At 38.7% G+C, this 24,673-nt stretch overlaps 1 protein-coding gene and 1 long non-coding RNA gene across 5 annotated transcripts in view; one reads left to right on the forward strand and one right to left on the reverse strand.

Annotated features, from left to right (window-relative positions):
• The window catches only part of EPHA7 (EPH receptor A7), a 136,500-nt gene that overhangs the window by 106,490 nt on the left and 5,337 nt on the right, over positions 1-24,673 (reverse strand). For all 4 annotated transcript variants that reach the window (XM_075202792.1, XM_075202790.1, XM_075202791.1 and 1 more), the window contains exon 3: positions 22,905-23,574. In XM_075202792.1, coding sequence (XP_075058893.1) covers positions 22,905-23,574 — 670 coding nt within the window. The remainder of the gene's footprint in view (positions 1-22,904; positions 23,575-24,673) is intronic.
• On the forward strand, positions 7,457-12,542 carry LOC142144215 (uncharacterized). Its single transcript, XR_012689672.1, has 2 exons — positions 7,457-7,512; positions 11,422-12,542. It is a non-coding gene; the product is annotated as an uncharacterized LOC142144215 (long non-coding RNA).

Consider the following 24,673-nt stretch of genomic DNA (forward strand, 5'->3'; position numbering starts at 1 on the left):
ACACTTTGATAGTGTAGCCATTAAACAATTAAACATAGAACAGGGGTTACATGTTAGACTATTATGGTCTATTTGGCACATTTATTACCAAAAATGACAAAAAGGTGAACTTTAATGAATACTAGCAGAGGTGGCCTAAAAATAATCTAGAAACATGTGAGCCAAGGCTCACATTTATAATCCTACCACTATAATAAAATCAAATCCTGACTTCTCTACTTTGACAAAATGCAAATCAAAGGGAAACATTATCCTGGTAGGGTACATGAACATATGCAAATAAAGTCTTGCAGATTTGTATTTTTCCATCCACCACATACGCTGTACAGGTTTGAACTGTTATAAATACATATTATTGTGCAAAGTGAATACTGAATGCATTTTACAATCACAGAAAATTATAGTTAACGTTTCTGCAATATAATACAGACTGTAAAAACAATTATCACAGTAGCAAATATATAAGGACACAAGTATACCAGGACACAAATATGTAGATCAATGAAGTTATGTTGCTTTTTTTAAAATTAAAGTTTGTGTGCTAAATAATGTTTGAGAATAAGTGGGCATCAAGGCTTTCTAGATTTCATGTGTCACAAATTTACAGTTACAGTTTTTATTTACTTTGCATATTACTAGACATAAAATGAAATTAATTGAGCACTTAAGGACCACTAACTACTCCCTCTCATGTGTTTTGCGTGAACTGTCGCTAAGTTGTGGACACCTCCAAATATGACAAGTCTCTACTGCTTAAAGTTCATAAGAATATGTTATCCACAAAATGAAATGTCCCTATTGCATTCATGGCTAGAATCGGGTGCATTGCTGCAGATAATATAAAACTGGGCACCTACCCACCTGTTTGTCCAGATCCTCCCAATTTAAAGAGCAAATAAGTTCTCCTCCTACAAACAATGCTAAATCAACGTGTGTGTTTATTGAAATAGTTGCTTGACACCACAAAGTAGAAAGAAACTGCTTTTTCTTTATACTAAATAACACCTAGCAACTACAGGACAGCTATCTGGGTTAGCAAATAAGCCTGATATTAGTTTTTAGTAAATGTATCCAATGTGTTTTTTTCACAAACTCTGGAGATGTCTGATTTAATGGAACATAGTAAAACACATATTTAAATGAGTCCCTTACAGCTGACCATATAAATACACTGAGATATAATACATACTATATGACTAGTCAGCATAAAAAGAAATGCATTATACAGTGGAATTCCCAAAATAATTACACCAAATGAATTTAATAACTTTTAAAGAGCAACTTCTAAAAATACCGAAGACTGCAATTTCAAAGAACACATACACATATTAGCAAACAATCTTTGAACAAGAATGCAAACCTGTATGGCATCATTTTTTTGGAGTATAACGTTACATATACAGTACTCTTAGCTTCGGCAACCAGTGGCTAAATATTTGTATTAGAAATGTCCCTAACATACTCCAAAGCAATGAAAAGCAGGAATAAAACTGCAAGAAACATTAAATCTTAGCAATTTGTTATTTAAAGGGATTATACTATCATCTTTTAAATTAATAATATTGCTGCCATTAGGACATTGATCATGTTTTGAATTTGACTTTATTATCTAACTTAAAAAACAGCCTTTTTTCTATACATTCTCTCTTTTCACACTTTCTACACTCCACATACTTCAAGTTAGTGACACCGGGGCTCATTTGTTAACATTTCATTTCTAGAGATATGTCAGACGTATCATCTGCCCTGCCAAGCTGCTGAGAAAGGTGTTATAGGTCTCAACCTCTGACATATATATTTACAGACTTTTGTCACTGATATCAAGCTTTGACATTAATAGAAGCATGAACAATGCAGCATGAAGGAGTCTAAACGCCCAGTATGTTTTGAATACATGTCATTTTTGAAATTTTTTATTTATATTCTTATTTATATAAAATAGCTGTTTATTCTTAAACCCTCAGTAGGCAGCAAATGTACTAATCAACTTCTACTGTTATTGCTGTTAAATGTCATTGGTGTTGCCATCTATTTTCTCCCTTTGGAGATCTACACCATCTCCTTGGCGGCAGCAGTAGCTACAGGAGCAGTCTAGGCTGGGGAGCAGGGGGGCATCTGCTCCCCGGGCTGGTCCAATAGTGGGCTACCTTGGGCTGGGTTGCTGGGCCACCTATTTTTTTTCCATTTGAAATGTTTCTAATAGACTGCTGAGTAAAGTCTTGCCCAGAGCCGGATTTAGACCTCATAGGGCCCTAGGCAGGATACTGTTTTTGGGCCCCCTCCCTGCAACAATCCATAGCACTATATTTTTGCAGCCTGCCATATACCCCTATAGTTACGTAGAAGTGAAAGCATGTGCCGCCGCATGCCTACCATATACCCCTATAGTTAAGTAGATATGAAAGGAGGTGAGGGTGTGGCTTGCATCTTTGGGGGCGTACCTAACATGTGAAAAGAGCAAGGCCCCCCTGCTGCAGAAAAAGGCACCCCTAAATAATTACCAAGCAGTCCCGTTTTTTTAAGTAGTTGGGTCAAAACAACATAATAAATATTGAAGTCAGGGCAGAAATACTTACTTAAGTTGTTTGAAAAAATAATACGCATAAATCCAAGTATGTGCTCTTGTCACTTTTGTCCCTCTATCATCACACTGTGCCCCTTCATTGTCACTTTTGCCCCTTCACAATATCACATGTGCCCTTTCACCATCACCTCTGTGCCCATCACCATCACCACCTCTGTGCCAATCACCATCACCAATTCTGTGCCCCTTCACCATCACCACCTCTGTGCCCTTCACCATCACCACCTCTGTGCCCATCACCACTTCTGTGCCAATCACCATCACCACTTCTGTGCCAATCACCATCTCTGTGCCCTTCACCATCACCACCTCTGTGCCCTTCACCATCACCACTTCTGTGCCAATCACCATCACCACTTCTGTGCCAATCACCATCTCTGTGCCCATCACCATCACCACTTCTGTGCCCCTTCACCATCACCACTTCTGTGCCCCTTCACCATCACCACTTCTGTGCCAATCACCATCACCACTTCTGTGCCAATCACCATCTCTGTGCCCTTCACCACTTCTGTGCCCCTACACCATCACCACTTCTGTGCCCCTTCACCATCACCACTTCTGTGCCCCTACACCATCACCACTTCTGTGCCCCTTCACCATCACCACTTCTGTCCCTTGTTTACTTACCTTTCTATTGCGCGCTGCTCCTCCTCCATCAGTCCGTGTGGGGGGGGGGGTGCCGCGAGTCGGGGGAGGGGAGGGTGCCGCGAATCGGAGGAGGGAGGGTCGGGTGCCGCGAATCGGTCCCGGCAGCCTCTCCTCCTCTCTTTATCACTGAGACACTGAGAGGAGAAGAGGCTGCCGGGACCGATTCGCGGCACCCGACCCCCCCTCCTCCGATTCGCGGCACCCTCCCCTCCCCCGACTCACGGCACCCCCCCCCCCCGCACGAGTCGCGGGGGGGGCGCGAGTCGGGGGAGGGGCCGAATTTTTTTTTTTCCTTTTTTTAAAATTACTCCTGTCCCCCCCAGCTGTGCCCCCCGAGAGCCGCTAGGCCCTAGGCAGGTGCCTAGGTTGCCTAGCGGTAAATCCGGCCCTGGTCTTGCCCCCTGGGCTAAAATTTGCCAGCCCTCCCCTGAGTAGCTACCACCTAACAAGGAGAACAAGGGTCCTGGCTCTATTTCCAGCATTGAGCATGATGCTAAAGAAGAACATAGGATTACATATAACTGCTCTAAGCTCGCAGATAACTATAAGAGTGCCCCGCAGCATGAAATAGAGAGCCTTTGCTAGAGCCAGAAGAGTGTAGAAGTTCACTTAAGGTTCATGGTACGGGACAGTTACCAGCAGCTAACTTTTGGTAATTCTGCAATGACTGGTTTGTGTTTCACATCTCAAATGTGCACTGTCTCTCTTTATTCCAACCATGCCTCATAACTAGTAACTGAAGAGAAATGCATTTTACCAATGGCTACTTTACTGTTATTGTCTAATAATGCTGCTGCTTTACAATAGCCACAAGCAATTTCACCACTAGCAACTAAGATTGTTATTACGCTACTTTGTTTAACTAGTATTAACATAACCTCTTAGAATGTAAGCTCATTTGGGCAGAGCCATCTTTATCTTCGGTTTTATGTCACTGTATGTCATTTGTTTGTCTCATGATTCCCGCCATGTACAGTGCTCAAAACCAGATTAACGTTAGGGCTAAAGGGGCTATAGCCCAGGGTCCTCTGGCAGCTGGGGGGCCCTAAAAACATTTTTTTTTTAGTTATGCTTTTTATTTTTTAAATAAATGATTTATATATTTTCTTGCCGGCAGACGAGCAGCCAAGCTGGGCTCAGCTACACTCTACTTCCTGGTGGCTGGCCCCTTCCTAGCGACCAGCCCCCTTAACAACCGTTCTGCACGGACCCCAGGCACAGTGCAGTTGGGATGCACTGTGCCTCTCCCTTCTACTCACTGTTCGGATGCTGTCAGGAGCCAAGCAGACAAGAGGAGATAAGTAAGGTAAGTAAATAAGGGTGTAATACTCGGGGGGAAGGGGGGAGGATATTGAGATGCTGCAGGGGACGGGTGAAGCTGCGGTGGTACTGAGATGCTGCTAGGGACATTGAGATGCTGGGGGGGAAGGGTGAAGATGGTGGGGGCACTGAGATACTGGGCTGGACAGTCTGATGCTGCTGGGGACATTGAGATGCCTGGGGGGTGGACAGAGCTGGGGGGGGGGGCACTGAGATGGTGGGCTGGACAGTGTGAAGTTGCTGGGGACATTGAGATGCTGGAGGGGCGGGTGATGCTGGGGGGAGGGCACCAAGACGCTTTTGGGGGACAGTGTGATGCTGGGGGGGGGGGGGACAGCGTGATGCTGGGGAAGGGGACCGTGGGCAGCAGGGTGGTATTGGGGTAGTGTGGGGAGAGGGGTGGTATTGGAGCAGTGTAGGCAGCAGGGTGGTATTGGGGCAGTGTGGAGAGAGGGGTGGTATTGGAGCAGTGTAGGCAGCAGGGTAGTATTGGGGCAGTATGGGGAGAGAGGTGGTATTGGAGCAGTGTAGGCAGCAGGGTGGTATTGGGGCAGCAGGGGGGCTCACAGTACCTGTAGCCCAGGGGCCCACAATATCTTAATCTGGCCCTGACAGTGTTGTATGATATGTCAGCGATTTATAAACAAAGGATATAATAATAATACTAATAAACTGAAAATGACAGGTGATTGACACTACTAGCGCTTTAATTGTGAGAATGTTTGCTCAAGAAAGCTTCCTCTCTGTCCCAAAATTTGCAAACCCTTAAGGATTAATTAGCATGGTGGGCATCATTAAGATTACAGCCACTGGCGGGAGGCCAGGAAGCCCTTGGAGGACCCTAAAAGTGAGTAGAGTAGAAGTTACCAAAACCAGAAACACAGTTATTTTTCATTATTTATTTTATTTTGCCTCATGATTAGGCCTACATGCTGTTTAACAAGTTTAGAGACATGTCCTTATTAAAACACATTCTGCCAATATTATCACAATTGAAATTAAATTTATTCTATGCTCTTAGAAAACAAAATCAGGTTAGGTAAGCAAAAACACAGATAATACCTTACTTAAGTATTCCTGTGGCTCACCACTAAATAATAACACCTTTACAATGAAATAAAGAGAGCAGAAACTACACATTTTTTATTATTATTCTACCAATCCCCTCACTCTTGCATCAATGTTATCAGATGAACACTCAACATTTTCTTTACTTATAGCATTACTCTTTTTATTTCCTCTAAATGTAAATCTCTGTTAATTATAAAAATAAAGTTCAGAGTTATTTAGTGGTATCATTCATTTGTATAAGCATTCATAGGTCTTTTTTTAGTATAATGTTAATCCAATTAACCCCCATAAATATATATAACACATACACATAATTATTTGTAATTTATAATTTGATCATTAGGTTGAAAAGGTAAAGTTCAAGTTATTAAGAAAATCATACTGAAAGGAACCTATTGCTATTCCAACAATGCCTCTTTACATATAAGTATTAGGCAACCAGCAGTGGTATTTTTCTGAAGTGTCATATGTCATTATTTCCAATGTAACAGGAATGTCTTTTATTGGCTGTGTCACTGAATATTAACCTAATTTACACTTGGTTGAAAATTGTCTTGTGTCACCAATAGAGATGTCCCTCTTTAGCTGATCTGAGCTACAATGTGACAGAAAGCTGCCACAGAGGAAGATGGATGATTGAACAGACTGAACTGTGCCACAATAGGGGGGATAAGGTTCAAACTGTGCAGTTTCTCTACAACAAAAGGCCCTCTCCGGGCTCGCATTGGCCTTCAGCTTTATTGGTGTTAACAGGTCCAGACATTTTCATCGATCAGTTTCTATCCTTCTTAAACACAAGAGCTTGCCCTCTTCGGTGAGCTAAACCCTGGCAAAGATGTCTTTTTTTTATAATTGCTTCTCTGCTGTCTGTTGGGAAGTATGCAATCGGACAAATGAACACCACGTCAACATAGAAATTGCTTCACCACTTATCTCAGGTTCCCTATGGCATTTAAGAGACTGTGATATGTGTTTAGCCTTAAGATATTAACTATTTCATGTCTTTTGTATTGTTGTAAAGTATTTCTTTTTCAATAGAAAATATTTTATTAAAAAAAATATTTTATATATATTGTACTTCAAACTTTAGGAAAATGTAAATATCACTTGCAATCATTTTACATTTTTTGCATAATTACATTTTATTGCTTGATAACCTGCTCTGTAATAATCACTCAATACAAAAATAAGGAGCTCAAACTTCAGTTAATGTACATTCATTAGAAAATAAACACATAGGAGTATATTTACTAAACTGCGGGTTTGAAAAAGTGGAGATGTTGCCTATAGTTTTTACCAAGCACTATAAAGTTATAAATCATAAGCCAAAAAATCCAAAGCAATGATAATCACTATGTCACAGTGCTGCCCATTTTTATAATATAATTTATATTTTGCATTCTGCATTCTAAAATTGGAGCACCTCTACCATGAGATGCACCCAACTAATGCAGGAAGACCTTTAAATCTGGTTTCCTGCCCAACATTCAGTTCCATGGAAGCTGGACTCTAAAAACATAACGGTCTTGGATACTACAGAGCCTCACATTCACTCTAGGTCCGGGGGTATCAGGCAGGCAGCCTATACAGTCTGTGCATAGGCTGTCATATTGAATACTGCTAAATACGGCCGCATCATTCATTAATAGAATATTGTACTACTGCTTGTAATGCTATAATTCTATGAATGAATGACACAGTCACAGTGAGTAGTATGTGATGTGGCCGCCTATGCACGGAGTTCCATATCTGTAAGTAGTGGCTAGATCCCCATCAGAGTCACTGTGACATCACTAGGTCATATGGCTGCAGCAGTCACATGGCACACAGTGCAGGAGGCTGGTGCAAAACTTCCTGTTCCTGTGTGGTTACTGGTGGAGAAAAAGGTAAGAACATATTTGCCAACTTTTGTGTGTTTGTGTGTTGACCTTCAAGAGATCCCAGGGGGAGGTGGGCATCTGGGGCGGCGCTAGAAGCGATGACGCGTGAATCGAGTTATTTAGCCCCACCCACTTCACTAAGTGGGAAGGATCTGGTAGGTTGCCCTGCTCTGTCAGCAGGACTCCCAGAAATTTGTGAGTCTCCCGGACATTCTGGGAGAGTAGGCAACTATGGGTCAGAAGATGGGGTAATTTAATGGGAGGGGGGCATGTGTGTGTGTAAAGCTGCTTGCCAGAGGGGGTATATTTGGGTAAAGCATTTGGGCAGAGGGGGCATGTGTGAGTAAAGCATGTGGGCATTTCTATAATGACAGTGTTACAGGGCTCCTTCCCTAGACTACAGGAGCTCTGTAGCACCAAATTATTGTTTCCTCTAATGAGAATATATTAAATTATTCCTTACCTTGGGCTTTTCACTGGCTAGCTACACCCCCAATTGTATGACCACACTCCCTTTGACGGCGTGTCGCAGCTATATGGCGGTGCTCACATTTACATGCTAGTAGACTATAGTGGAGCCCCATGAAGTTGATGTCCCGGGGGCCCGAAATGCTACAAATTGTGGAAAAAAGTTAAGAATGGTTTAAACTATATAAAATTAAAAAATAATTAAAAAATTATGCTTTAAAAAAAATCTTTATTCAAATAATAACGCATTATTTTAATAATTTTGTACTGTTATCGCCATCCTGAGACGCAAAAGTACTGCAGAAATACTTGTTAAATAGGCTTCCTCATGCAAATTTGAAAGCCAATGAAACTTATCATAGGCAATAGCAATGTTACACCCAGCTGTAATACATTTCACATATCAGAGGAAGCAATAATGTTTTCGCCGGCAATAGGGCTCTATGCCATTTCATAAGTGTGTCCATTAGGACACTTAAAACCAAATGATTCCAAGCAATAAAACAAATTGCCATCAAATGGTGGTAAGATTTAGGGCAAGTCAATATTAGTATTATTGTATGTTCTGAACAGTATGGAAAGCACAAGATAATAACATTTTTCTGTAAAACCAAGCTGAATACTGTAATATAAGATCTTATTCTGCTTGAAAATTTATCAAAGCATTCAGAAAATAACTAATCAAAGTTTAGCGCTGTTTGTAATATCAGTTGTGACAATTCAGAATGTAATATCTTCTGCTTATCCAGAACCTAAATCAAATTGAAGCAGCTTTGTTCCTGTGACCTTGGCTTTACCATTTTTAGACCTATAACAGAGATAGATACTGCTCAAACTATATACCTCTGGTGGTAAAGAATATTTATGAACATACAAAACAGATCAGACAATAACACAGTGATTATAAAAAATATACACATCCCTTTGTTGTGATTCAACATTTTATTTTCTTACAATATGGAAGATTTTAAAGACAAGAGCCCTGTCAAGTCTATTACATACAAATGGAGAAGATATGGCAAAACTGTGAATTTGTCAAAACAGGACTGTTATGGAGTCCAAAAGAGGCCTATGGAAAGTCTAACAGAGCTAGCCATGGCAGAGAAAGAAGCAAATGTTCATGGACAACAATAGCCCAGTCACTTCATAGATCTACACTTCATGGGAGGGTGGAAAAAATATATATTTTTTTTTAATAAAACGCACATGAGATCTCACCTAGAGTTTGCCAGAAAACATATGGAAGACCCACATACTAAGTGGAAGAAGATCCTATGGTCTGATGATAACAGCATTGACACAACACGATACCAAGAACTCTATCCCTATTGTGAAGCATGGTGGCAGGAGCTATGGGGAGGCTTCTCTACTACAGGGACTTTAAAACTTGCCAAAATACTAGGCAAAAAGGTGAGAGCAAGTATTAGATAAATCTTGCAGTATGCAAAAGGTTTTTGTTATTTTTTACATTAGAATACTTTATATTAATTAGAGGTAAGAATTACAGAATATTGCTATGATTCCAGGAAATAAAAATAAATAAAATAAAATGTGAAAACAATCCGATATAGGGTGAATACTGTTTATTAAAACCACTGTACATGTGCAAAACAACCTTAGAAACAGTAAATTACAATGTTAGAACTCACTGACTACAAAGATAGTTTCCATTTAGCACACAAGTGTGTTTTGCCCTTCACTGACACTTGCACATTCTGCTGAACTGTACTTATTCAGTAAGTTTCAGTAAGTAGAGAAACAGCAGAATATGTACACATTTTGAGATAATTTTTGTTTGTTAAAAAGCAAATAAGTAATGATGAACATTAGGGACCTCATTTAGAGTCAGACGCAAAGTCCGTTTTAGGCGATATTCAACAAAAAAACACTACCACGCATGTGCAGAAAGACCCAAATCCGCCTGCATCTTGGACGCAATTAACACTTGCAACAGCTTGCGACTCACTACGAGAGAATGGGAGGAACGCGGAATTGTGACGACGTGACCATGTAAATACATCCTAGTCGCAGTGAGGCGCAGACGCAACACACGTCAAAACAGGGCTAAAGCTGTGCGGCAGGAATTAGGTGGCGCAAGCGTTAGCTAGCTGCAGGAACTGCTCGCAGCTCGATAGGGTATTAAGAGTGGGACGCAACTGGGGTTACTTGCCACCCGTAATACCCTACCAAGCTGCGGCACACTCCCATTCCTACACTTCTTACACAGACTTTGCGTCCAACTCTAAATGAGGTCCTAGGAGTGGAGGTTGGTAATATACCTCCTCTCTTGCACTTTAATTTGCCTTTGCTAGCTCATTAGTGACCAGATGGGTCCTGCTCATGCAGATCTTACAACAACTTTTACATGAGGACACTAAATATGCAGGGTGGTGGTGGAGTGCTCCATAATTAGCGGACAATGTACATTTCCTATCTCCTCCTGTACATTTCTTAAATAGTAAAAACTTAATTTACAGTTACAGTATAGCACAGCATACCCGTTTCTTGTGGGTGCAGTAGTTTCACAAGCTCACTCAGCAAAAACTTCTCTTTGCTCTCCGATATTGATCAGTCTGCATAGCTTTGAATAAGCACACTTGCTCCACCTACAGTTAAATGTAACATTCCAACTTCTGTTACTCACAGATCCAAACAGGCTCACCAGAAGTATTAGATCCAGTAGCATGAAGACAAACCAGCTGTCCCAAGGAAATCACTGCTCTCAGTAAGCTCTCATTTTAGAGTATGCTCTCTCTTTAGAGAATGAACTGGAGTACATTGCCTGCCATGTTGCAAGTGACAGATCCTTGACACAAAGCTACCAGTAGCATCCCTCCCCCTGCTCAGTGATTACCTACTTTCAGGTGGGTTTCACTCCTTCCACTGATCTTGGGTTCCTCTCCTGGCTTTCCCACTCTAGCCAGGCCAGAGTTATATAGCACCACTTGGTCAGGTGCAACAAACCCCAAATAGGGAACTCAGGACCTCCTGACCTACGTCTTGCGCTTCGGCATTTTGATTCTCCCCCAAGTATTGGAAATCCCCATGCATTTTATAGATACATGTTCCTACATGTTGGTCTGTGTGGAACCCTTAGATTCTTCATGCCTTTCCACTTGGCCACACACCCTGCACAGATACAGTCGCCCACAAACGTCTACGAAGACCATGCATCAGCTCCATCTCGCCCTCCTGGTGACCCAAGCCTGAAGTCATCAGGGGGTGGTCCCATGTTCACGCTGAACAGAGTTACAAATTAAGAGAGTATAATGTGTATTATTTAATATGGTGAACTGTATTTTATGGGGTTATTTGTTGTGAGGTATCGTTGGAGTGAGGAGACATAAAAGGTTAGCTAATCATTGTAGAAATCTTAAGACAATCAGCTGCTGGAAATCATGTCTGCGCTTCACAGTTTTCCTTAATTTAAACTCATTTATTTTCTAGATCTGGAGAAGACTTTTCCTTTTGTGCTGCATAGACACTCTTGCGGTCATCTGCCAGCACGAAGCAAGTGCTGCCAGGTATGTTTGTCTGTTACTATGAGCACTGAGGACCTTCAATAGCTCACGTCAGTATCAGCAGTGCCAAGTATGCCAGCAGTAGTAGTATGTTCAGCAATATGTACATCAGTAGTAGTGTCCTCTAATATGGAGAAAGCTCCTTCTCTTCAAAAATAAAAACATCACAGTACAGCTTTGGTTTGCAAAACTGAATCTGAAAGAAACACAAGACTTCTGGAACAATGTCCACTGGACAGATGAGACCAAAGTGGAGTTGTTTGGACTTTATGCACAATGCCATGTTTGGAGAAAACCACAAGAATCTCTTAACAAATGTAAAGCTCAGTTGTTGAGGAGCGAGGATCTGGGCGCCTCACAGTCATTGAGTCCACCTTGAAATCTTCTTTATAGCAGAGTATTCTAGAGGAACATGCCAAGCCATCTGTCTAACAACGGAAACTTGGCTGAAATTGGATCATGCAGCGGGGCAATGATCCTAAGCATGCCAGCAAATCTACAGATTCACCAAAAAGAAAACCAAACAAAAGCCCAGACCTCATCCGTATTGAGCTTATGTGGCCTGGGGTTAAATAGAGCTGTGTATGAACAAATGTCCTTATAACATCAATTAACTAAAGCAGGAGAAAATAGTACAAAATTCCTCAAACTCAATGGAAGGGACTGACAGACAGTGATAACTTCAAGTTATTGCTGCTAAAGGTGGTAATACAGCAAATGAAAAATGTTGTGTACTTACGTTTTCACACATGGCTCCTTCATGTTGGTTTGTTTTTGGTAAAGTAGTAAGGATAGTAAATATGTCATGTGCTATTTATTCACATGAGGTTCGATTTACCAAAAATTGGGATTGCATGGACCACATGATTGCTAATTATGTCTTGATATGTGACAACACAGATTTGAATAAGAGTGCACTTCACATGACTGTATTTTGCCAATTGTCACATTTGAGAGTTTTAGTAAGCGTCCACCAATTTTTAAAGCAAGAGTAAAAGAGGTCACAAATCAGGTTCTATTTGTGTTTTATAAAGTTTGCAATTTTTACAGTGTGTGGTTTTATCACAGTCTCAATTTGCTTACTACATAGACCTCAAAAATTATTTTCTGAGAAGCTGTATTAGTACATTACAATTCTGTTGGCCATGACACGTGACAGGTTACTTGGATCACAGTCTTATAGGTATATGCTTTTCACAAAATGGGCCTGATTCAATAAGGGATGTATACTGAGCGCAGTATGCGTTTGTTTTGAAACAAGGAGCGAATGTGAAAATATGTGAGGTGATGAATGCAGGTGTAGGTCTGCAGACCTAGTCCAATAGATATGTGGAATATAAAATTACAAAGGAACGTACAGGGAAAAAAAATGCTATTCAATTAAAGTCACCTGTTAATTTATATAGGCATTGATGATAAAACATAAGAAAATAAAAAAGGAGAGTTTTTTCACATAGTACATTTATTAGGATGTTATGAATGTCTACTATACATAAAATAAATTGTTACAATTGCACCTGATTGCAAACACATGTCATAGCATGCATTCATAGTCGTCGTCACTAGTAATCGCAACTTAGACTAGACCTGTAGCTGGAGCAAGAGATACAGCTGAAAATCAAGTAACAGAGAGATGCCCAGAGCTTGAATTGGATGCTACTGCCTGCGCTGGAGTTTGGCACGCCTTTACTGTACATTGACTAGGGGCGGCATAGGACCCTTCCCCGCCCTGTTCCCTCGCTGAAATCGTAGGCTGTAGTAAGTGTCCTTTGCACTCAAAGATTAATTAAAATGCTGCGTCCTGTGCCATGCGCAGAGTAATTGTGCAGATTATACGCACAAAACTCTGTTTACGTCCCTTAATGAATCAGGCCCAATGTGTATTAACCTTGTGATTTATAAATAGGACACCCAAGAAATAAGATTAACCTTTTCTATCACAAATTCTTTCAACATTGATAAGAGTTAAGCGAATGCCTGGCATGATGCTTTTTAGAGCTGCAGGGCAACTGTGGTGTTATGTGTCTAAATGGCTTGTGCATAATCTCACAGCATGTCTATCAATCAATGTCATGGCTCTCTGGGATTCCTGTCATCAGTTATCGTCTGAATGATAATGAATAATAAGTGTGCCTCGTCTGCTTACATATTCATATATGCTTACAATGGTGGTATGATCAGCAGGAGATTAAAATGTGTATTATTCATTTGATTTGCACACTTCAATAGAAAACAAACAAAGAGGAAACAGAACAACGCTACTTTAAAATACAGTTTTAGTCATGAAGAACATCCTTGCTTTTTATAAACTAAGGAAAGCATGGTTTGCTGTATTATGTATGTTAGTATAATTTCCATTTTTGTTTTTTACATTGTATTTTATACTACTAGTAACAGCAGAAAGTAGTAAGCTGACAAACAGAAGTTAAAACAATGAGTAATACTAATCTGCAAGCAATTATTTTGTGTTAGTTTTATTAGTAGTTAAGTAAGCTTGCAGACAAAGAAATTTCTATGACATCACTTGTTTTGCTCTTTGTACAAACTGGATCCGGTCATATGTACTGAGTGATGATTCAGTCTTCAAACATTCAGTGAAACACCCAGTTTGTAACATACAGCACACACTACCGACCAGCTCAGTGGTCGGAAGTGTGTTCTGGTTTTCCATCGTGCTCAGTCCAATCCGATTTAATGAAATCTTAACAGTTTAGGATGGAGATAGTATGTGAGCAGTGATTGTCCAATTTGGTTATATATAATGTATCCCTACAAGCAAAAGCCTGTATGTCATTCTAAGTTTTTAAATACAGAATTCACATTATCAGAATAGAGCGGTAGCACAGTCTATTCCAAACAATGGCCAAACTATAGCCATAGTAGTCCATGCAATGGCTATGGGGCCCAGCAGCACAGGGGTCCCTGTCCAAGTGGATATGGCTTCATAACAAATGTATCCAAGGAGTTATATGATTTGTAAAGTAATGAGAATGAGCTGACTGTATATAATGTGGCAAATTAGAAATTGACTATGGATGGAGCAGACACCATGGTGGATCTCTGACTCTATTATAGTGTGTAGAGGCTGTCATCACAGGTTTGCTATGGGACACAGATGTATTTAGGACAGTTATGATGTCCCTGATGCCAAGGATGAAATCAGTATAAATCAATGAGCATGGAAAGTACAGGAAAACAATGAATCAGAATTTAATAATAAAAATATCAAGATAAAACATGAAATATTTATACTCCAAATGCAATAAAAATTTGGACAGTGGGAAGTGCATTATATTTGTGGTACATAACCTTACAATGTCCAGAATCACAAATCACATTTCAGTGGTATATATAGCACACATATTAGTTAAGACAGGATTGATCATCATCCTCAACATTGTTTATTTAAACTCTCCAAAACATTGCAACACCAGTTTGAAGCTGTATATAAAGATACAACGTTTTATTTGGCCTTGCTTCCTGTTTCTTTAGATGATACTGGAAAAGTACTATATACACTAAAATTAAGATTAGGACAGTGTTCTATGAGTATTAATGAACGTCAGAATTTTTTAGAGAGAAAAATGCAGTTACAGATACAGGCTTATTTATCAAGATGAAAAGAAAGGATGAATTCTTTGGAGATAGGGCTTCTCCTATGCAATTAACATGCAGATCACATGATTCACGACAGTTTGTTCTAATATTCCAGGGGGTAAATGTATGAACGTGCGGGTTCTTCAACACCCGCGTGTTCAGCGTGTTCGGCGATTAAATTTCAAGCGGCGCTGCTATGTAAATGGAAGTTTCCCTTTACAATGCAGCGCCACTTGAAATTTAATCACCGAACACGCTGAACACGCGGGTGTTTAAGAACCCGCACGTTCATACATTTACCCTTTACATAGCAGCGCCGCTTGAAATTTAATCGCCGAACACGCTGAACACGCGGGTGTTGAAGAACCCGCACGTTCATACATTTACCCCCAGGAGAGTGTACGCTCACCACGATCATGTTTTATCTTACTAAAACACATTGCATCTGTTGATTTCGTTTTATAAACGTCCTAAAAATCCCGATCAGTAATGAGACAATGTATTTTCATCAGATGGTTATGAGATGAAGATCACAGATCTGAAGGTAAATTGTGTAGGTGTATACGCATGAATTGGCATCTTTCAATCGTTGGTGAAATTGCTACAGACATTGCATATGAAGTATGATTTGCATAGGTGTGTACCCAGCATTTCAGTGCTAACACTGACAGTAAATCCCACCAGAGAAAAGTTTCACGGGTTCCTATGGCTTCCATTAAAAGCTTGGGGAAGCCTATTTTACAGGGATTGCGGCCGTACAATCTGTCTTATTGTTATCACCACTTCAGGCTGGTAACAACAGAAGATATTCATCAAAAAAATACTTTAGACAGCAGAATATTTTGGGCTAAAATAGGAATTTATTAATCGAACGCTTCTTGTTCCCTTTCGGTACATTTGACGTACCTTAACACAGTTTTAACAGCTACACTCATCACAGTGGCAATGCAGTCTAAATACAATGAGATGTAGTTAACAAGTGTATACATATGCATCTAAATAGCAGGTGCATGTTTAAAAAAACAAATATTTACTGCATTTGTAAAACACATCTAACTGGATATAAAAAGCATATACAGCATACATAAACTTAATGTGGTTTATATATATTCTCAGTTTTGTTTTAAGACGCTTAAAAAACACATTGTAAATGTCAGTGTGTGCATTGTCTAGTTCTGTAGCCAAGCCCTACAAAGCAATAATATAGCAAACAGACCAGATGACAATAATATATATACACAGTGGTAACGAGGGGGCGGGTTCTAAATACCTGGGATTGGGTCTGCACTGAAGCTCTATTTTGGGACGGGGGGGCACTCTTTATTTTTTTCAGATATCAGCAATTTTTGGAGGTGCTGTTGTGCAGTGGGAGGCAATAGCATTGTCATGTTGAGCCCTCCTACCGCGGACGTCATCCCGCAAGAACAGTGGCCACGCCTAGTAGGAGACAGCACACTAGACAGAACATGCGCAAACATGAGTTGCAAATATGAAAATGTCTGGAACCTGGTGAAGACGTCTGGACCCTGGGGAGTCTGCCTACATATGTTTTATTATCATGTTTTTAAATGTTAATTGTGTGTATACATGAAATTGGTGGCACTACTGAGTGGCATAATATGAACTGGGGCCATTTCTATTTACCACATTATGAACTGGGGGCCTTACTGTGGCATAATATGAATTGGGGGCACTGTTGTGGTATAATAAGAATTTGGGGCACTACTGTGTGGCATAAAATGTACTCGGGGCACTACTGTGGCATAATATGAACTTGGGGCACTACATTAATACATTTCAAAGTACACAAGTATGACTTTTTTTATGTAATTACATAAGTTAATAAGAAGTGTTATGTTTATTTGTTGGTCCCATTACTATTAATATTACAATGTTATTAGCATGATAAAATAAGAAATAATGAAATGCATTACATATATGGGGCACTTGGGCTTTACTAAATTTTAACCTGCACACTGATAGAAAAGGGTTGCCGACCCCTGATCTAGAGCAAAAGTAATTCTACATAGCGAAGGTCTGGGGGTGGCGAGAATATTCTTACTAAGGGTAATAATAGTATATGTCTGAGCAGGTTATTTGTAACTATTCTGAGACAAGTTTCAGAGCCGTAACATAGAATTCTAGTGCCCTGGGCGACAAAGACAAATGCCGCCCCCCTGGCCCTCAATTTTAACCAAATTAACCTAAAATATTCCTAAATTGCGCCCCCCTTCAGCGTTGCGCCCTGGGCGGTCGCCCCTGTCGCACAGCCCTAGTTACGGCCCTGAGTTTCCCCCCCCCTGGTTGTGTATATGTTTTCTGCGTGTTTTTATTTTTTGTCTTTCTTTGAAACAAAAACTACTGTCACCCTAACTACCACAATATTCTTCATTTGGGACACCCTGCTGTTACTGACCTACAGCTATAAAAAGTTTATTCTCCAGATTTGGTTTCTAGAGAATTTTTAGATGTAATGACTATTGGTACAAGGCACCTGATTGTATGTGTTCCACAGTCAATGATACAGATGTTTGAAAAATAAAATTTTCAGCTGGATCTTTACAACAATGCTGGTCACAGGAGAAAGACCATTGACATTCTGTTATTCCGAGAGAGGGAGGGGTTATAATGGTGAATATCTTATTTTTGTGAAGTTGAAAAGCAGAGTAGGTCCATTACACTGCAGAAATAGTGGTGACCTTTAGTTATTCCTGCGCAGTGGTATATGATCATCTGACGCAGCAGCCAATCACGGTAATTAAATCTCATGCCTGATGTTAAAAACATCATTTTATCTGTTTCGTTTTAACATATACATATCTTCCACTAAAAATGCTGTTTTTAGGGCATTATCCCGTTGTCCTGAAAGTCAAGACTGTTGTTCTAGTCGACTATGAACTGGGGCCCAAATTCCCTTGTGGCGCCCCTGTATAGACACAAATAAATACAGAGTGTGAGCTGTCTAACATTACTTAGTAATTAAGGGATTAAAGCACATATATACAGCGCTGTATTACTTCTGCAAACACAAAACATCATTATGACTACTTCTTATCTTACACTGTCCTCTGTTTTTTTCTGAATACAACATCTCACACACAAAAAAGTGCTGCTCACTCTTTAAGACCCATGAGTATTGTGTTTTACTGCGAGTTTTACACATAAATCAAGCAAAGTAGTGGTGAAGGACAGTGAAATTGCTTGCTATAACTGTATTCATGGATCTATTCATGCGTGCATCTGACACTTGCGCTTCCTTAGGCTGGAGAGGTGAGATGGGCAGGGACCTGACAGTCTAACAGAGGCTCAGTCCAGTAGGGGTGTATTCACACAAATGCGTCTGTGTCCGACCAGCACGGTGATGCATATATGCCTGTCAGGAGACATATATTTTGCACCTGCTAGAGGGCAGATGGAAATACCTGATGATGATGATGATGATAATGGTGGCCAGCACTAGTTAGCTGCTTCTGATTGTCTCACTTCTGAAGCTGATAGGTGCTTTCTGCATTGATTACGCATATGTTATATGATTTTGTGTGTGTACTTTTAAAAATATTTTTTTTGCTACTTTCATTCATAGGTAAGAAAGGATTATTGTTTCTGCTGTATTATATTATGCCTAACAGTGAATGTGTTGTTTGCTATCAAAACAAATGTTAACAAACTTTTCTTGTGCTGATAACCAGGTTGTGTGTTTTGCATAAGTGGGTATATGTCTGCATAGGCGTAAGCCTGCTATAAACTTAACATATATGCTACAGGTGCAGGGCTGGACGTATCTTGAGATACCTTCAACTCAACATAATACGTAAATTCACTATTTTTGCAGGCGCCTTTTTTTTTTTTGCATAAGTTATGTCCAACATGCGTTTATCTCAACATCAGGCCCGTAATGTGTAAAAATGAGTTTGACTTTGTGAAGCACAGATTTCTTTTTGTTATATTCACAAAACACAATTGGTCTTAGTGCCAAGAGCACTAAGAACATTTTTATTATATTATTTTATATGTGTGTATGTATTTTTGTATGTGCCAAAAACAAAATAAATCCAGGTCATATTTCCAGCCTTCCCTGGGTCCTTTGGTGAATTTAGAAATAATGACACAGGCCTTCAGCTATAGAACAATTTGCTCTATTGTGCACACCTATCAGGTTAGGCCTTTACAGCAGCCCTCTGTTTTCAGGATAAAGGAATGAAACTGAAACCCCCTTTTCCTTTCTCTACTATGGTGAATGATTAAATCACAGTACAATTTAGTTAAAGCTCATCATTACATAGCTGATGCTTTTTGATGACTTGATTGAAAGAAGTATTTCCAAAAGCCGTAATGCTCATCTGTGTGTTTAATAACCAGCAATGAAAATGATCCAAACACTCGTTTATGTAGTCAATGATACAGCTAAATCATCCTCATATTCTATGTCTATTGCATAAAGCATCTCAATACCCCAACAACACACCTACTTGACATCAAGTTGGATATTCTGAACTTGGGAAAATTGTATTTATCTGTATCAAACATCTAGAAATAAACATTTGTAGAATGTTGGCTGGAATGGTGATTAGAAAGTTTATATAACTATTGTATTTAATTTTTGTAGAAAAGAGTCACCTGGATGCTGTATTTGTCTAAAAGCTTCAAGACGAAGCTGCAGACATTTTTTGAAACGTGTGCATTGTGCATTGACCACGTTACAATAGGCACTGATCTCTATTAAGATCCAGTGCATAAAAGAATCATTGACTGATGGAATTTTTAAACTAACAAGTAATGATGGTGGCAGCGAAACACAACATATATTGGTTTTTTAAATGACGACACTTTTAACATTTATTTTTAAAAACCATGCAAACAAGGAAACACTAGAAACAGGGAATTGACTAAAGCAACATGATCATGCATTATTAATGCTTAAGGCAAATTGAATCCTTCACTTTGTTTTTTTTTGTGTGATAAATAAATCGTATGCATAGCTGTAGGCCTTGATAAATATGTAGAGAGGAAGCCTGGTTTCCCAGGTGAGGAGTTACTGAAACAGGCAATATGACCAAATTAATTAAACTAATCGCTAGAAATATAGTGACACTAGTACACAAAATGAGTATGTTCTGTTAGCACCAGATAATGTACCGAATGTCTAAACACTGCAGTGATTTAGGAAAAGCTCTGCCTGTATTTTAACTTGCTGATGAAAGAACTATCGATCAATGGAGTTAAGGTTTCAACGGAATGAACTCAAATTCACCCATTCTACCGTGCACAAGAACACTACCAATAAGGCTTTCTTGGTTGTCAAAGGTATGTTTCACAATAAAAAATGTCAAAGCTAACAGCCAACTAATGATTTAATAATAATGCAGTTTAATATGCTTCTATTGAGACACACTCCTCCCCTTGTCTAATGAATTAAATAAACGGTGTCAAATTTTCGGTGGTATTTTTGTTTTCCCAAGGTCCAGATTTCATGTTTAAATTGGCTACCCAGATATAAATTTCAGATATCAATGTTATGTTGACTGCAGTCTTAGGTTGCATTAAGACATTTGGCATGCAGAACATGGAATAGGTTTGAGTTTCTGCAAAAGAAAGCTAACATAAGACCTGACTGAAAGAGAGATGGCAGTAAATGTATACTGATCTGTGGATCAATGATCAAGAGCATTGGCAAGTCAAACACTCCATCATAGCTATGGGGAATTCATGGTAAGGCTGCCAGGAAAAAAAAATGAGGCACAGTACAGAGGGAATCTGATGTATGTTTCTTGTGCAAAGCATTTTCTCTGCAGTTGCTTGGGACTCAAGCCAAGAAAGGGAATTATTGTAGCAAACAAACACAGTGCAACACTCAGGAATAAATGACAGCAGAAGCATATAGTCAACATCTTGCAGCTCTAAATTAAGTGCCCTGCTCAAGTAAACTTGTTCTTTTCATTTGTTTTACACTGTTCTAATTCAGCTATGTCTTTTTACTATAGCAAAAGAGTACACTTAAATATACAGAATATACTGCTAAGGTACCATTGTAACATTTAACATATTAACATATCTAGGAGAATTTAAGTCTAAATCAGTAAAGAGTAACAGGCGAGAAAAAATTACGGCTGTGTTCAACTTGGTGATCAAGTTCTGACCTCATGCACCAAAGAATTCTGCCATAAGCACAAAAACTGGAGTGGATCTAAAATCGGGTGCCACGGCTTTAATACTGTTATGAGCTTAGACGCACTGCAATGTGAAATGACTAAAATGCCTGGGAAACCTATTACCTCTTCTTCTAACTAGATTATTCTTCCAGCTTTAAAAAGTTGGTTTCAATTTCTTCCCTACAAGTGTTAATGAGGATTGTGCTCAGCAGATAGGATGTCTGATCAACTACACTGGAACTCACTAGTGCCTGGCAATTACAGATGAAACTTTATTAAAGAAAGTCATTTTAGTTTCCTGAGGATTGCAAAATTGCAGTTAGCATCTAATTACATGCAAAATCTATTTTCCTTTTTTTTTCAATATATATTTTTTTTAACTCCTAGCAAATGACATATCTACAAATGTTGGCATTTGCTTTAACATTATTAGGGTAATTTAACAATTTATATTTAAAATAACTTATAAGTCTGACTTGCAGGGATACCAAACACAGAAACATTTTTGCGTTGATAATAAAACCGATATAGTGTGGACTGACTCCATATATTACATGTTCCATGTGACAACAAATGTATAGACATCAGCATGTTCTATATCAATCTGTGGCAGTTAAACAACAAGGTATGTGTTTAGTGAGATGACTTGATTTTGTTACTGAGTGATAAGAAACAGCATACAAATCTCAGCCTTTTTATGTTTCAGAATGTGAAGTTTAGGGGCAACAGTATTTCCTGGGGAAAAGCATCACACACAACGGTACTAATACATATTTTCAATCATTTCAAAGATAAATAAGTATATGTCGCTGGCTCTGCTTGGCATGCCTCTATTGGTATGCATTTGGAGAAGCTGTGCACTGCAGGATAAAAATATCTTCCAATGTATGTGGCTGTTATCAGAGCTGCATTTCCCTCTGACATACACAGAAATTCTACATTATTTTTGCTACAAACATAATCAGTGTTTATTATGCCTCAACACTACCTAATTTTCTTATACTATCCAACACTGCAGTGCACCCAAAGTTCCTATTGTGTAAATTGATTTTTAAGATGGGAAAGCCCAGGCTAATGTTATGGAAGTTGATAACGCTAGTTGCCATTATTTTGTTATGCTAGACAAGAAAACACTAATTGGCTTAACCTACATGTGAACATATGTAAATTAAAACACTTAAACTTTACAGAAATTAGAAATTATAATTACAAATAATTAAAATACTTATTTAGATAATAAAAAATATATATTTAAAAATCACAGAATGGTTTACTCTCGAACAATCAAAATAGTGTTCTTCTTTTGGTAGTTCTTTGTATTGCTACAAGTTGTATACTGATCATTATTTTATCTACAGCCAATTTGCAAATTCAAGATTAAGACATGTCATGTATTTTGCATTGTTGTGTTTCTTTAGAGAGTTCAAATAGTAGTTGAGGGTATTACATTAAATTGGTGTAATAAGAGAGCTCTTAACAAAGGTGCAAATTGTACAGTGCTGTATCCCCTATACGGTCCTATATCTTGTATTACACATTGCATATATATATATATATATATATATATATATATATATATATATATATCAGATATCATGATTTCTTCTTAATCAATGTCCAGTACTTTAATATTAAGCAAGTAGTTAAAATGCTTCCAACTTACGTTCACATGTGTCTCCCTTTTGTTGATATCCCGCTTTGCAGATGCACTTTCCAATTGGGACCAGCCATTCACCTTCAGCACTGCAGTGCATCTTGGGAGAATTTTCTGCTTCCTCCTCTGCGCTGCTTACACAAGTCCCTCTTACTTCAACCAAGGAGGAGAATTCAGAGCCAGTAACAGTGTCAGGAAATATGGCTAAATTCTCAATAATAGTCCAACACTTTTTGTAGTATACTTTCACAGAAACTAAAGCAATGCAGGCGCCTACATCCTGAAATGCCAGGTAAAATCCTTTCTTCGAAAGAGGTCCAATTTCCCGAACCTCCGTATTAAGTTTCATTTTTCGTTCTCCAAGGTCTCCTTGGGTGAAACTTTCATCTGCAGCAATAGTGTCTATTTTCACATATTGATTTTCTCTCATGTTTCTGCCAGTATCGTAATCTGTTTCATAATAATACAAGTTAAAGGTTTCCTTACAAGTTCCTAATACACCAGGAAGACTATTACAATCCCTTAATGTGAACTTTAGCTCAACAAAAATCCTTTGTGCATTGGCTTTTGAAATCCAGTTAGTCCGTAGCCAGTTGTTCTGGTTGGGTTCCAGGACCTGACATACCTGATAAGTTCTAATTGGTGTGTAATTTTCATCCAATCCACTGATTTCTTCCCACTGAAAATAGATGGATTTCTTATCAGTGAATGTAACAAAGGAAGCATTATTTAACTAGAAGTTTACAACAAGTTCAGTATATTAATGTGTATATAATAGCATATATGTTTTATATGTCTTACATGTTATTGGTCACATAATGTATATTTAAACATGGTCTAAAAAAGAAAATGTAATGCTAATAGTTTTAACTACATTCACAGCTTCAATATAAATTGGACAAAAGCAGTTTGCATTTCCAAATGGTGGTGAAATTAAATGCTTGACTCAGTAATGTTCTAACTAACCCACTAAAGAAGTAGGACTGCAGATTTTGGGTGCATTCATTAAATTTTAACATTTGCTTTTCACTCAATGTTATATCAACTTCTGAAACAAATATGTGCCATGAGCCCAACTGTTATTTAAAAGAATGAAATAAGATATTCAGCTAATAATTTTGGATGCATGCCATGGTTGTTGTTAGTAGATTTACTAACAGATTTTTAAAAATAAGATTGCATGTAGGCTACATGATGCAGCATTCAGCAAACCAATGGTTTTGCATCTGAATAAGATTATGAACCCCCTGTTTTCAGTCCCTAATCCCCTCTTCATTTACATGTCACTCATTTGACTTTTTGATACATTTTAGAATGTAATAAATAGAATGCCATTATTCTGATGCATACTAAGTAGTTGAACTGCTGAACAGGTGACAGCAGTGAAGTTATCATTAGATTTTGTATAAGGGCAGTTATTGTGCAAATAGATACTATTAAGTGTTGTGTCATAGTGTATACATAGTACAGATTTATAATATGAATATGATAGGGAAACTAATACAATGTACAGTATGGATAACCTACAGCACATCTTGACCATTACTATTATTAGTTTACATATTGTGAAAAAAATATGTTCAAAGGTATCATGGGAAAACTGTATTCATTAAGTATTTACTTTAGTTCTACACCAAGTGCATCGGTATAAAGTATAGTTCAATAATTATTAATAGACTATTAGTACATATTTTTTTCTATACCAGAGGTAATGTTGCCATATGCTATTTTACCTACATACTAGTAACCAAATCAATAGTACTAAAAAGTTTGGCAGA

This window comes from Mixophyes fleayi, chromosome 3 (genome assembly GCF_038048845.1).
Source record: "Mixophyes fleayi isolate aMixFle1 chromosome 3, aMixFle1.hap1, whole genome shotgun sequence".
Classification (NCBI taxonomy): domain Eukaryota; kingdom Metazoa; phylum Chordata; class Amphibia; order Anura; family Limnodynastidae; genus Mixophyes; species Mixophyes fleayi.